This window comes from Enhydra lutris, unplaced genomic scaffold (genome assembly GCF_002288905.1).
Source record: "Enhydra lutris kenyoni isolate GAN:26980312 unplaced genomic scaffold, ASM228890v2 scaffoldscaffold58, whole genome shotgun sequence".
Classification (NCBI taxonomy): Eukaryota; Metazoa; Chordata; class Mammalia; order Carnivora; family Mustelidae; genus Enhydra; species Enhydra lutris.
Window position 1 is genome coordinate 15,272,725 of NW_019154142.1, and position 15,971 is coordinate 15,288,695.

A 15,971-nucleotide genomic window follows, 5' to 3' on the forward strand; every position below is an offset into this window, starting at 1 on the left:
TGACAATTTCATTTCATCTAAACTCACATCCACTTCTCATATAATATGCATATTATTTTTGAAACAAATCCAAGATATCATATTTCATCAATGTATTCCTAAAGGTAATGGCTCTTAAAAAACTAAGTGTTATACCTGAACAATTAGTCAAAACAGGGGCGCCTGGGTGGCTCAGTGGGTTAAGCCTCTACCTTCGGCTCAGGTCATGGTCTTAGGGTCCTGGGATTGAGCCCTGCATCTGGCTCTCTGCTCAGCAGGGAGCCTGCTTTCCCCTCTCTCTCTGCCTGCCTCTCTGCCTACTTATGATCTCTGTCAAATAAATAAAGTCTTTAAAAAAAAATTAGTCAAAATAATTGTTAAATCTAGTCAGATCTAAATAAGGATAAATTATTGCAATTGATGAATCCTTTAAATCTTTTTAAATCCATAGATTCCTCCTCCCATCTTTTTTTTTTTTTTATGTTCAGTTAGCCACTGTTTAGTACATAACTAGTTCTTGCTGTAGTGTTCAGTGATTCATCAGTTAAATATCACACCCAGTGCTCATCACAGCACTCCTCAATACCAGTCACTCTGTTACCACCACCCTACCCTCTCTTATTTTTTAATTTTCCCTTTTTGGCTTGATTATCTACTAAGAGTATCTCTCCATATGGATCTTGCTAATTGTATTCTTGAGGTACCATTTAACATACTCCTTTTTCTCTATTTTCTATAAATTAGTCATTGAATCTAAAGGCTTGATCAAGTTCAGATTTAAAAGAAATTTTTTTTTGGTGCAGGTAGACTACTGTGTAAGGTTCTTTTATCAGAGGGCATATCATACCTGGTTGTCTTTCTGTGACTTATCAGCCATTGATGACATGAATTGTTTTTAAAAATCAAATAGTAAAAAAAAAAAATCAAATAGTGCTGTAGGCTGCACTGTCTAGTGTGATAGCCACTAGCTACATGTGGCTGTTGAACACTGAAAATGGGGCCAGTCTGAACTGAGATGTGCTATAAATATAAAAATAGTGTTAGTTTCAATACTTAGTACAAAACAAAATGTAAACTAGTGTTTTTAACTATTAATATAAATGATAGGATGATGGGACCAAATAAAACAGTATTAAAGTTAATTTCACCTCTTTTTAAAATGTAAGACAATTAACGATCACCTAAATGGCTTGCATTACAATTGTTGGACTGTGCTGCTGCAAGGCAAGGAAGATGTTAGACCCCTGACCCATTCTCCCTACTGCTCATTCCTGCTCCCCAGAGCAACTTTTAGTTATTTTTTGCTGTTGTGTTACTTCCACATTTCCCAATAATAAGCATATAATTACAGCACTTATTGAGCACTTAGGTGACAAGAATTTTCTCTGCTTTCTACATTATGAAATTGAATTCTCAGAACAAGAGAAGGAAACTCAGGAACAGAAAGTTAACTTACCCAATCACAGGTCAAGTATGTGACAAGAGCTTGGATTAGGTTTTAATTCTTAAAACCTGGGCAGCTGGGCTCCAGGGCCCATGTTATTAATGACTTTACTGCCCCCTCTGTTTACCTTCCAGTTTTTTTAATTCTTTTTTCAATAGTAAAATTATCTAGTAACTTCCTACTCTGGAAGATGAAGATTTCACTTTCTTATACACCCCCCTTTATTCTCCTGTTTCCCCACCAACCAGGTTCTATACTAAGACTTCTATTCCATAGGGCGCCTGGGTGGCTCAGTCATTAAGTGTCTGTCTCAGACTCAGGTCATGATCCCAGCGTCCTGGGATCAAGCCCAGCCGTCAGGCTCCCTGCTCATCGGGAAGCCTGTTCTCACACTTCCCCTGCTTGTGTTCCCTCTCTTGCTGTGTCTCTATCAAAAAAAAAATCTTAAAAAAAAAACAAACCCAAAAACTATTGCATTGCATTCCTAATTTAATTATATAATTTTTGTTAAGTTAATATAAAGTGTACATAGTAACAAGTTCTGTAGTGTACTGTGTTATATTTCCTTTGAGAATATTTTTAATCTTTCTGAAAGGAGTAATTGCCTTGGTTGTAATTTGCTCAATTTGTATCTTTTGTTAATTTATCACTGGAGTAATTTATTACTCATTTATTCCCTAAGTCACTCATAAGAAGACGTTCTTCCCCCAAGTCCTTCATCTTTTTGTTTTGGTATCCAAGATATGGGGAATCCACTTATTTTTCTTTGCCTGCCTTTGTTTTAATGGGATACATCCTCTAGTTGCTTCAGAAAAGATGCTTTTTAAGTAGCACCTTGTTCTTGTTTGTGAAAGCGCTGTGTTATCATTCTACAGATAGTCATGTAGGTTTTCTGGTCATTTAAAAATATCCTTTGATTCCTGCATTAGCACTTTTTCCTTGAAGTTCCTTTTTTCTGTTTGGTCATAATTTTTCAAATTAGAATCTTGCTTTAATTGTCTCAAGATCCATATTTGAGAGACCAAGGGAGATAATTGGGAGGTCTGTGTGCATGAGTAGGACTTTACAGAGGTGGGCCTCATTACACCACAAAACATTTTCATTATTATCCCACCCCTAACATCCTATTCTAAAGCTCTTCTTTGCCAGTGGGTCACTTTTTCTAGAATGAATGCTTCTGACTTTATCTGTGGTAGTACGAGCTGGACTGTTAAGAGTTCTTGGAAGCAAGTGAGGTCAGGGGCCTAGGTATTTCATTATTCAGTATTCAGAGTTTCATTTTACATTCCCACCTGCAGTAAGGGATCTCACTGCCATTCTTGCGACCAGATGTTTAACTGGAAGTTTCACCTCCCTTCTTTACCTGTTAATTGAATGCAAATAGCAACCCAAAATACCAGCTGCCTATAAACAGGTAACGTACCATACAGATCCACAAAGCAACAATAAAGCATAGTATTAAATATTTAGCATAAATTATCTGATGTAATCTTCAAAACAGTACTATTATCCCATGTGAATACACACCCTGTTTCTTTCCTCTGTGCCTCTTCACCCCCAAATGTGTTTTATCTCATTTTGGCAGTCATTCAGACCATATAAGGCCTAAAAAGTAACTATTAGGATTTGGTTTGTCCTAAATGGTATTACAAGGGGAATCTGGAGTAGAAAAGTCATGTGACCACCTTGAACTTCTATTTCTGAGAATGTCAGTCTAGTTTCTAGCAAACTCCCTATAAGAACGAGAGAGGCTACACTCTCCCCAAAGGAAATTATTCTGAATTTGGTATTTATTCATCTCCTAATTTATACTTACACTATATAAGTACATCCATATACGTATAGATAGCAGTACTTTGTATGGTTTCAAACTATATTGTACACATTTCTGTAGTATATTTCTCTCAACATTCCCTGTGCAAGTCATGTTCATGTGTACCTCAGTTTTTCCATTTTTATTAATCCTCATCAGCTGTGTCTGTTAAGCCTACCCACCGTCTACTGGGTTTTTTAATTTCAGTTATTGTGTTCTTAAATTCTAGAATTTCTATTTGATACTTTTTTTGTAGTTTTCATTACTTTAATAATTTTTGTCATCTAAGTTATTGAATATGTAAGTCAGTTAAAGTTTGAAAATTCCAACATGTGGATCATCTGTAGATGTGTTTCTATTGTGTCTTTTTAAAAATATCTTTTAAAAATATTTTTTCAATCATGAGGTCTTACATACTGCTATTTCTAATAAATTTTATAGAATTCTGAACAATGAATATGACAAACTGTAAGGAATGTTTGTGGCTCTGTCTCAGGGGTCTATAAACTGTGCCCCATGGGCCTAATCTTCCCTGCCATCTAGTTTTGCCTGGACTTTGAGCTAAGCAGGTTTGCCATATTTTTAAATGTTTGAAAAATAATTAAAAGAATATGTGGCAACACATGAAATAGAAAATTCAAAGCTAAGTGGCCGTAGTTTTGTGGGTATCCAGCCACACTAATTCATGTATGTACTCTCTGTGGTTGCTTTGTGCTACAGTAGCAGAGTTGAACAGTTGCAATAGAGACCTTATAGCCCACAAACCTAAAATATTTATTGTTGCCAACCCCTTGCTGTAGATAATGACATCTCTCTCTAAGAGAGGACTTAACTGCTGGTAGGCCCTTAGGTTAGCAGGAAGGTCACCTTAATTCAGTCAGGGATTTAGTTGATTCAAAGCCATTCTTACATTTTATGAGGGTTGGTCAATTTCTGGTTCTCCTTTGTTCTGAGGGTATCATTTCCCAGGGGTTCCAACTAAACATCTGGTGTATCTATCCAGGTTCTCATTCCTCGATGGGCCCAGTTCTTCAACCACAATTTCCCTTCTCTCTGAGATCGTGGCTCTTCAAATCCCACCTTAGTATATATGTCCTACTACATTTGTTTCTATAGATAAATAAATAAGATCAATTTAAAGGCATGAAGGAATTACTAAAGCAGCAAGGGTTTGAAGGGCTATGCTCCTGAGAGCAGGAAAGCTGTAGAGGATGACCCAACATGGAGGGGCGTGCGTGCATGAGTGCATGTGTGTTTACTTGCCAGCCTCTCTCGTTCTTATAGGGAGTTTGCTAGAAACTAGACTGACATTCTCAGAAATAGAAGTTCAAGGTGGTCACATGACTTTTCTACTCCAGATTCCCCTTGTAATACCATTTAGGACAAACCAAATCCTAATAGTTACTTTTTAGGCCTTATATGGTCTGAATGACTGCCAAAATGAGATAAAACACATTTGGGGGTGAAGAGGCACAGAGGAAAGAAACAGTTGTACCATCAATGCTCTAAGGCATATACTCATCCTAGTGAGAGTCCTTTACATTCAAACTCCCCCCCCCATTTTCCTTATTTGTAATTGAGATATAATTACAGAAGATATGTTTTCTTTTTTTTTTTTTTTAAAGATTTTATTTATTTATTTGACAGACAGAGATCACAAGTAGGCAGAGAGGCAGGCAGAGAGAGGGGGGAAGCAGGCTCCCTGCTGAGCAGAGAGCCAGATCGGGGCTCCATTCCAGGACCCTCAGATCATGACCCGAGCTGAAGGCAGAGGCTCAACCCACTGAGCCACCCAGGTGCCCCCAGAAGATATGTTTTCAAGTGTTCAATGAGTTTATACTCTGGTTTCTCTTCAAATCACATAAATCTTTGCCTTTTAAAATGAGTTTTGATACATGTATTATTACCTATGTACCAACACCTCACTCAAGATCTAAAGCATTTCCATCACCCTAGAAATTTCCCTCCTTGCTGCTCTTTCTAGTTAATCTTCCCTCTACAGAAGCAATCATTTTGCTATTTCTATCTTTTTTCTTCATAATTTTTAAAAAAGATTTTATTTATCAGAGCGCACAAGCAGGGGAAGAGGCAGAGGCAGAGGGAGAAGCAGGCTCCCTGCTGAGCAAAGATTCCCAAACTCAAGGCTTGATCCCAGGACCTTGGGATCTTAACCTGAGCTGAAGTCAGATGTTCAACTGACTGAGCCACCCAGGCATCCCTGTTATTTCTATCTTTATAGATCATATTAATTTTTTGTTACAAATCATATCACTACCATGCTGGTTACAACACTACTGTAAGCCTTTTAGATGGTGTTAATGTATTTTCATTGTTTGTATTTCATCTATTTTTCTGGATCTCAGATTCTTGGTGTTTTAAGACAAAGTCTGCTTTTTAAAATCTAACTTTTATATACCTTTGCTAGACATCAAACCTCTTCAGAGAAGAATAACATCTTTTTTATTATCTTTTTAGCATTTGTAATATTTAGCATAGGATCTAAGCCAAGGAAATGTGTTCAAGAAATGATTACTAGCTGTTTTTATTTTATTTAATACATTATGGGTGAAAGATATATCCATCAGAAATATCTGTACTGTATATCATTAAAAGAAATTTTATGAATTTTCTAAAGTGGGAAAATTTACAAATATATTTTTATTATTAAAAAAATAACTTGTTTCATTCATAGCCTCTTTATTGAACAGAAGCTATGCTAACACAAATGGTCATACATTATGATTAGGTACTGTAAGTAACCTGGGCTTGGGAATACTATTGTACTATACTAAATTATTTAAAAAATTCATTTCTAGAATCCTAACCCTTAATACTCCCACGGCAAGTCACATACATTATTTCAGTCCTCAATAGCCTTTGAAAATAGGCAAGGGCAAGTAGTATTCTCAACTTAAACAGTTAAGGAAAAGATGCAACGAATAACTGAGTTACACAAACCCCTTTCCAGTGATGCCAGGGCTAGATTGTTATTTTTTTGTACATTTCAATATCATAAGCTGCATATACAGAAGGAAAGAGCCAATTTGTTGTTTTTTGTTGTTGTTGTTGTTTTTAAGAATTTATTTATTTATTTGACAGAGAGAGATCACAAGTAGGCAGACAGGCAGGCAGAGAGAGAGAGAGAGAGGAGGAAGCAGGCTCCCTGCTGAGCAGAGAGCCCGATGTGGGACCCTGAGATCATGACCTGAGCCGAAGGCAGAGGCTTAACCCATTGAGCCACCCAGGCGCCCGAAAAGAGCCAACTTGTATTCCAGAAATCAATTTCCGTGTTTCTTCTCTGAAAATTCATAGGTTGCCCATTCCTTCCATCCTCCAGCATAGTGTTGAGCACTGAAAACATATAGCAAGGTTAGTGCTGTAAAAATTTCCTCCTGCTTTATAACACAAGGTTGATAGGAACTTTAGAGATGTAGAGATGCCATGACTACTCTAACCTTTAAACCTACATAAAAGACTGTTACTTTTGAGTAGGATGAAAATATAGAGGCTTAGTCTCTATCCTGCTATTACTAACACAGTATTAGAAGACATTTTTCAGTCGACCAGTAAAAATATAATACATATGAAACATTGCTACTATACACACTCTTGAATACAATTTTATACTTCATTTATGTACCTGTTAAAGCCCAGAGATACTGCCGTGTCCAAAGCCTTCTTGCTTCTCACTCCGGCTAAACAAGAAAACACCAGACTGTCTGATTTGGATGGTTTTACTTCATTGTACTTCTCTTTGAAGTCTTTTGGGTTCATCTGTAGAGCTTTACCTACCTCACCCACTGAAAGAAAATGTTAAGAATTTCAATTAAATCTTAGGTACAGTAAATTACTGAATATATACTTTTGTGAGGGATTAATTCAAGTCACATATCACTTACGTGGTATGTTGACGGACCCAGGAATTTTTCCATACTCGACAATTTCCCATGGCTCTCTAACATCGATTAACATAATTTTTTTGGAACTCAAGAGGTTTTTAAGTTCCTTATAAGTGACATCTTTAAAAATAGCTGTACAAAAATTATGGCAGCTTCCCTTTATTGACTTCAAACCTGGAAAGAATAAAATAATTTTGGTACCTTCAAAGTAACATTGCTATTAATATCTGGAAGGCAGGTCAAAGGAATTTCCCCCCCTGGTTCCAGCCAGTTAACTATAGTTGATCTTTTGACTTCACTGACCTGTATATGTATTTTGTACACAGCCTGACAGAGCCACAGGATGTCTACCCTCTTGCCTTCCATGCTTAATGGCTGGCCTTGTGCCAGCTCCATATTCTACTCTCTCCAAGCCCTTAATTAGGTGGAACTTGTAAATACACATTCAGCATTTGGTAACTGAATCCTGCAAATAACTTGTGAGTTTAATCATAATCCAAATTACAATGTTAAGAACATTTTAATTTCCCCTTGCAAGTGAAGATAATAAGCCTACGTTAGATGTGGGAACCTTACATTTGAAACTACACTTGTAAGTACTTAAAGGCTGTTTCTATCTGTTAAATAATTGGTGGGGCACCTTGGCTGGCTCTGTCAGAAGAGCCTGTGACTCTTGATCTCGGGGTTGTGAGTTCAAGCCCTAGGCTGGGTGTAGCGATTACTTAAATAAAAATGTAAATAATTGGTAACATAATATGGCACTGGGTAATAACCTATAAAATAAATCCATGGGTCCACACTGATATAAGGATATAATTGAATATATGGGGAGAAGGGATTATTTCAATTGATAAATGTAGAATGAATGATGAAAAGAGAAAATCACCATTAGGTTAACATCCAAGTAATAATTATTTCAGCAAGAGCCATTGACAGAAGCTAGAGTTAGTAGGTGAAATTTTGATTAGAAATAGGATAGTATCTCCCCCAGGAAATACTTACTAATAACAAAAGGAAACACCTGAAAGATACTACTTTAACCAATTATTCAAAGATCACTTCACTAGTAATGAGAAATGTCAACATGTATACTTTGATAGGATGCTCAAAGAAGAGCACATCACTTCCTTAGTATTTTTGCCAAAATACATACCCTGAATCAAGTGAGAAGAAAATCTCAAACTCAACCTACAAAATAACGAATACTCTTAAAAAAGTGTCAAAGTTATGAAAGACAAAGGCTGTGGAACTATCACAGATTGAAGCAGACTAAGGAGTCATGACAATGTAATAACAACATAGAATCCTGGATTGGATCTGGGACTATAAAAGACCTCAGTGGGAAAACTGGTGAAATTCAGATAAGGCCTATGGATTAGTTAACAATATTATGTTAGTATTACTTTCCTGATTTCAGTAACTGTACCATGTAAGATGCATACGTTAAGGGAAGTTGGGTAAGAATAAAGGGAACTCCATTTTATTTTTCCAACTTTTCTATAGGTCCAAATTGACTTTTTAAGCATGAAAGAAAACCCCAAAGATTTTTTAAATAAAATAAAAATTTTAAAAATTTAATAATCCTATTTCACAACAAAATGACTGCTATAAAGTAAATAATAATGCTCAAAGGTTGTTTAAAATATGAAGTATCTTATAAAGTGAAATTGGTATAAACAGTATAAGCTGGCATAGAAAGAGGTTTAAAGATCTAAGTTGAGAAGCAGACACACAACATACCATCTACGAGAATTCAGTATTTGGTAACAATTATATTTCAAAATAATGGGGATATTTTATTCAACAAATATGCAGGGCAACTAGCCAGCCAATAGGAAGAAAGTTTAAGTAGACTATTGCCTCATTCCTTACATGTAAATAAATATAAATTTCAATCTAAAAACTAGTATCTTAGAAGTACCAATAGAAAACATGAGCAGGTAATTTAAACCTTGGAATAAGAAGACCATTCTAAACATGGATATGTTTAAAGATATGACCTCATAAATATGCTAAATTTATATATGAGAAAAGAACAATGAATAACTAGAAGACACGTGGCAGGCAGGAACAAAATATTCATAACACAGAAAAGACAAAACATTAGTTTTAATAGAGCTTATACAAATAGGAAAAGGACAAAATTCCCAATAGAAAAATGGCCAAAACAGGAACAGGGAATTGGCCTGAATGATACCAATGATCAATAAAATGTAAAAAGATGCCTTATCTCACTACTTATTAAGGAAATGCAAGATACAAACAAAATTTTTCAAATTTTGCCAGATTTGTAAAAATTAAAAGGGATTGATAACATCAAATATTGGTAAAGGTATGAAGAAATGGGTACTCTTTTACAATGTTGGGAGTGTGTAATGTCAAAACCTTTTGAAAGGAAAATTTAGCAGGAATAACACTTTATGTATATATTTTTTACTTCACAATTTTACTTTTAGGAATCTATCTTCCTACAGGAGTATTAGCATGAATGCATACAAATGTATATTTGTATAAATATATTCATGGGCAGCATTCTTTGTAGTACTGAAAAATGGTAAGAAGCTGGAAGTCTATCCATAAGGGAACAGTTATAACTGGTGCATTTATACAATGGCATATTATTTAATGTAAGTTATCCAAAATATAGTATTAAATTTATAAAACTAGTTAGACAGCACTAGATATAAACCAGGGGTTCCCAGACTTTCTTGGTTCATCCTTTAATGTCTTAGTAAATTTTCTGCAGTGTGCATAGGCAAAAAAAAAAAAAAAAAAAAAAGCTTCATGGTTCTATTTATTAAATAGTTAAGAAAATCCAAAAGTGAGTTGTGAAAAACCGCATTTTCTTGTAAAACCAAACACTGCTCTATTTTCATTTGTCTTTCTCACTGATAGCAAAAGATGGAAAAATGGACAAATATAGTAGTTAAAAAATTCAGGTTTCCTAGCAATTCCACTCCAAGGTATGTACCCAAAAGATTTGAAAACAGGGACTCAAACTCAGACACCAATGCTCATAGCAGCATTATTCACAATTATTCACAATAGCTAAAAGATGGAAGCAGCTCAAGTGTTCATTCAACAGATGAATGGATAAACAAAATGAGGCTTATACATACAATGAAATATTATTCCGTCATGAAAAGGAATGAAGCTCTAACACATACTGCAGCTTGAAACTACGACATGGAGAACACACTAAGTGAAGTAAGCCAGACACAAAATGACAAATATTTAATTATTCCACTAATGAAATATCTAGAACAGGTAAATTCACAGAAAGTAGGTTAGAGATTACCAGAAGTTGGAGGGAGGGGTGTTATTGCTCAATGGGTTTGAGTTTCTGTTGGGGGTGATGAAAATTTTTGGAAATACAGTGGTAATGATCCCCACAACGTTGTGAATATAATTAATGCCACTGAATTGTACACTCAAAAATGGCTAACAGACACATGAAAAAATGCTCATCATCATTAGCCATCAGAGAGATTCAAATCAAAACCACATAGAGATACCCCCTCACACAGTTAGAATGGCCAAATTTAACAAGACAGTAAACAACATGTGTTGGAGAGGATATGGAAAAAGGGGACCCTCTTACACTGTTGGTGGGAAGCAAGTTGGTGCAGCCACTTTGGAAAACAGTGTGGAGATTCCTCAAGAAATTAAAAATAGAGAGGCACCTGGATGGCTCAGCTGTTAAGCGTCTGCCTTCGGCTCGGGTCATGATCCCAGGGTCCTGGGTAAGAGCCCTGCATCAGGTTCTCTGCCTGGCAGGAGGCCTGCTTCTCCCTCTCCCACTCCTCCTGCTTGTCTTCCCTCTCTCGCTGTCTCTCTCTCTCTCTCTGCAATAAATAAATAAAAAATCTTAAAAAAAAAAGAAATTAAAAATAGAGCTACCCAATGACCCTGCAATTACACTACTGGGTATTTATCCCAAAGATACAGATGTAGTGAAAAGAAGGGCCATCTTTACCCCAATGTTCATAGCAGCAATGGCCACAGTTGCCAAACTGTGGAAAGAGCCAAGATGGCCTTCAACAGACGAATGGATAAAGAAGATATGGTCCATAAATACAATGGAATATTATGCCTCCATCAGAAAGGATGAATACCCAACTTTTGTATCAACATGGATGGGACTGGAGGAGACTATGCTGAGTGAAATAAGTCAAGCAGAGAGAGTCAATTATCATATGGTCTCACTTACTTGTGGGGCATAAAGAATAACCTGGAGGACACTGGGAGAGGAGAGAAGTGAGTTGGGGGAAATTGGAGAGGGAGACGAACCATGGGAGACTGTGGACTCTGATGAAACAAACAAGGTTTTAGAGGGGAGGGGAGGTGGGAGGATAGGTGAATCTGGTGGTGGGTATCAAGGAAGGCACATATTGCATGGAGCACTGGGTGTGGTGCATAAACAATGAATCTTGGATCACTGAAAAAATAAAATAAAATTTAAAAAATTTATAAAAAATGGCTAAAATGGCAAACTTTATGTTACATATATTTTATCACAGCAAATACAGTAAAAAAGTAAAAATACAGATTTCCCCATCCTCTTCAGATTTTGAAGAGTTGGCTCATGTTATCTATAAGATTCGATCTTAAAATGCCTGGGATAAAACTATTTCTCACTCAACTTTTTTGTGAATTCCTGGAATACAACAAGTCAGCCGGCTGACTTGGTGTACAGTTCCTCATTGTTAGGAACTGGAAAACTACGGTAATTTAAAAAATTGTTAAACTCAAGACTGTGGTACTTCACCACAGGGAAACAAATATCACCTCGGCATGTAACTTGTGTAACTGAATCAAAGATAGTTATTTTACAATAACTATCTTATTTTAAAACTATCAAAGATAGTTTTTCTTATATATTAGAGCCAAACTGACATTCAGCTTTCTCTATGCTCCTGTTGGGGTGTGTGTGTATGTAGGGGGGCAATGGAGAGCACGTGTACAATCGAGGAGGACTAGATTTCCTAGCTTTCCAAGGCACAAATATTCTCTTAACAAGTCTCCGCTCCCCCAAACCTCTCATGGTGTGAGCCTCGAGTCCATACTAACTCTTGAGTTAAAGCTATAGTGTATTTTTGGGGTGCCTGGGTGGCTCAGTGGGTTAAGCCTCTGCCTTTGGCTCAGGTCATGATCTCAGGGTCCTGGAATCAAGCCCCACGTCGGGCCCTCTGCTCGGCAGGAAGCCTGCTTCCTCCCCTCTCTCTCTGCCTGTCTCTCTGCCTACTTGTGATCTCTGTCTGTCAAAAAAATTAAAAATTAAAAAAAAAAAAGCTATAGTGTATTTTTTGTACAAGGCCTCTACTTGTAAATCAACCACTTCATCTATCGCATGATCAAAGAAACAGAGATCAGTTCCTACACTGAAGGAAAACTGGCCGTTTGGGATTTACTGGCCGTTTGGGATTTATTGCGATGATGTGATTCTCTTGAGGGATTCTCAAGAGTAACACGGGCTATATGTGATTTTCACATTTTTGAGCCTCGTTTTTGAATAAACTCCAGTTTGGCTTTTCCACACTGGTAAATCTAGCCTCACCTGGGTGTTCCCTACAGCCTACGTTATAAGACACAGTCTGAACTCCTTAGCATGTTCTTTCATGTCCTTCAATCTACTTTACCAGCATAATTTACCAGACCTTCTCCTCCTTCCTATTCCTCCTCTGCCTCAAGAACCCTACCCTCCAGCTACATCAAAAGTACACATGTGCCCCAACTACCTTTTTATAATGGAAAGAGCAGGGATTTTAGAGTCCGATAAACCAGGCTCAAGTCCTCCCTTGTCCACTTAGCTCTGTAGTCCTGGGAAGATTAATTAAATTCTCTGGGACTTCGTTTCTTATTTATAAAACAGCAATAATATTACTTAACCTTTCTGAGTTGCTGTGAGGTTTAAGCAATCTATATGGTGCAATCTTTAAATACATGTTTTCACCTTCCTTCATGATATATGCACACGGTTCTTTCTGAAGGGTTCTTTTCTTCCTTCCTCACCTCTACCTGGCACACTCTTACTCTCCTTGAAGACTCTGTTGAATACCACTTGTCACCAACCCAACAGTTCCACTTCTAAGTATCTATTCTAGTAAGTTACTTGTAGAGATACACAAAGAGCTATGTACAATAACTACTGAAGAAGTTTTTAGAACAGCAAAAAAATGGAAACCAAAATGTCCATCAAGAGGGGACTGGTTAAATAAACTGTGGTAATCCATACTATGGACTATATGCAGTAGTTAAAAGAGTTATATGTACTGCCATGGAAAGTTTCTGAATACCAAAGTGAGAAAAGAATTCAGAAAAGTATGCACAATAGATCACATTGTATGGAAAGAAGTAATTAGTGTCAATGAGAATGTGGAGAAAAGGGAACCCTCATGCACTACTGGGAATGTAAATTGGTGCAGCCACTGTGGAAAACAATATGGAAGTTCCTCAAAAAATTAAGAATAGAACTACCATATGATCCAGCAATTCCAAGAGAAAGGACTAATATTTATTTACTTGCAGCTCTGTGCTTTATGTAAATTATATCTCATAGCACTCTGAATAAGTGCTTGTTTATCCCCATTTTATAAATAAAGAAACTTAGACTCACAGAAGTTGAGCAGCTTACCTAGTTTTTTTTTTTTTTTTAAAGATTTTGTTTATTTATTTGACAGGCAGAGATCACAAGTAGGCAGAGAGGCAGGCAGAGAGAGAGAGAGAGAGGAGGAAGCAGGCTCCCCTCTGAGCAGAGAGCCTGATGCGGGGCTCCATCCCAGGACCCTGAGATCAATACTGAGCTAAATTTCACTTAGAGGGGCGCCTTGGTGGCTCAGTCAGTTAAGCGTCTGCCTTCAGCTCAAGTCATGATACCAGGGTCCTGAGATCGAGCCCCACACTGGGCTCCCTGTTCAGTGGGGAGCCTGCTTCTCCCTCTCCCTCTGTCCCACTCCCTGTTTGTGTGCTTGCTCTCTCTCTCAAATAAATACAAATCTTTAAAAAAAAAATTTCCACTTAGAAATAGCCTATCATCACTTCCTACCAATTCAGTTTGGTATTCTTTTTATAATTTCAAACAAAGTTTTGATGTGAAAAATGTAACTATTTGAAACATAAAAGTTTTTGCTTGATAATAACAACCATAATAATGGCAACTCACTCTTGCCACAACTATAAAATAAATCCTCTGGTTCATCTGTAATCCTCTTTTGGATGTTGACACTTTAGAAATCCCACATTAGTATCTGTTGAATACCGAAAATTATTTCTAGGGATGCCTGGGTGGCTCAGTCGGTTAAGGTGCTGCCTTCAGCCCAGGTCATGATCTCAGGATCCTGGGATCAAGCCCTGCATCATGCTCCTTGCTCAGCGGGGAGCCTGCTTTACCCTATCCTCCCAACTTGTGCTCTTTCTCACAAATAAATAAATAAATAAATAAAATCTTTAAAAAAAAGAAAATTATTTCTAGAGACCATGTAATGGTCAATATAAACAACCCATAACCAAGAAAGAATATATTAGAAATAAGATTGTTACTCCAGAGAGAAAATATTAGGAAGAACATTTGGCGTGCTTCCTTATCGAATGTGTATTTGGGTTTTGTGTGAACATTTTATGACTTCTAATGTAATCACCTCAATAAATATTTTGACTTTTTGAGAACCACTTGCAGCGAAATTTGAAAAGCAAGCGAACAACCACCCTATGGGATAAAAATATTATTTTAGGGAATCTAGGGAGTAAAAGATTAAAGGGAATCTAAAGATTCTAGGGAAGTGGAGAATTTCATAAGGGGACTCCCTATACTATCTTTGAGCTTCTCAAAGTTACTCGTCTTCTCAACCTCTATTACTACCCAATCACAGTATTTTCCCTTAAATAGCCGCTCAAGTCCCCACGTCCTGTGACTGTCACCTTCCCCAACCTCCCTCCTTGCTTAAAGCATCTTCTGCTGCTGGCAACTGATTCATATTGACAATGCACTTCCGTGTTTTCTGTTGTTTCTCTGGCCGGTTTTGTCGTCCGTAAAATTAGCAGTGGTACTTTAATAGCTCTAAGTGTTACAATTCTAGGTGACTTGCCACGGAGCTCTGAGCGCGGCTCCCCAGTGGGTCACAGGTGTAACTCGCAAAGCTGGGCTCATCCTCAGTCTCCGGCAGAAACTGGCCTTGTTGCTCGCTCGTCTGAGTCGCCAACTGACCTTCCCTGCCCAGTCCGGCACCAGTATCTTCCTAAAAGCGAAGCAACGCTGACCTCTCTCCCTGCGTCCTCCGAGCACCTCCAGACCCAAGTAGCCCGGAATCAGAAAGAACGAGAACTGAATGTAGGGGCTATCTTCCCAGGAGCCAAGAGTAATGGGACTGATTTTTAACTGGAAGCCGCAAGCAGCGAGCACCCCCACCAATGCCATTCCTTCCCCGAGCCCGAGGTTAGACGCTGTCTCTTTACCCCGGGACCACCGAGCTCACCCCAGAAGGCAGCCTCCGCGGACGCCAGGATCGGCCGGCGTGCACTCCCGAACAGCTGCAGCGGCTGCACCATCGCTAGCTCGCGCCCACCGGGCCCCAGACTTCCTCCTCTGGCTCCTCCTCCTTCTTCTTCTCCGCGGCACCGCCCTCCCCCCGCCCCCGCCCCCTGCCCAGCGACAGGCTCATGAGCGCCCGCCGGCCGGCTGCTGGCCGAAGCGGGGAGTGCTACAAGGAGTGATCGCGGAGGGAACCGTACCCTACTCTGGAACTTCAAATTGGAAAGTAACTCGAGAGTTGGGGCGCGCCTGGGTGGCTCAGTCGGTTCGGTGTCTGCTTTTGCCTCCGGCCATGGTCATGATCCCAGC

At 38.2% G+C, this 15,971-nt stretch overlaps 1 protein-coding gene across 1 annotated transcript; it reads right to left on the reverse strand.

Moving 5' to 3' along the window:
* Positions 1–6,443: 6,443 nt before the first annotated feature.
* LOC111158307 (thiosulfate sulfurtransferase (rhodanese)-like domain containing 3) lies at positions 6,444–15,712 on the reverse strand. The gene is made up of 4 exons (XM_022520264.1): positions 15,607–15,712; positions 7,136–7,309; positions 6,877–7,036; positions 6,444–6,587 (listed from the first exon to the last, which is right to left on the reverse strand). Exons 1-4 carry the CDS (start codon positions 15,677–15,679, stop codon positions 6,515–6,517), a joined length of 480 nt encoding a protein of 159 aa, XP_022375972.1. The 5' UTR covers positions 15,680–15,712; the 3' UTR covers positions 6,444–6,514.
* Between the last annotated feature and the right edge of the window lie 259 nt (positions 15,713–15,971).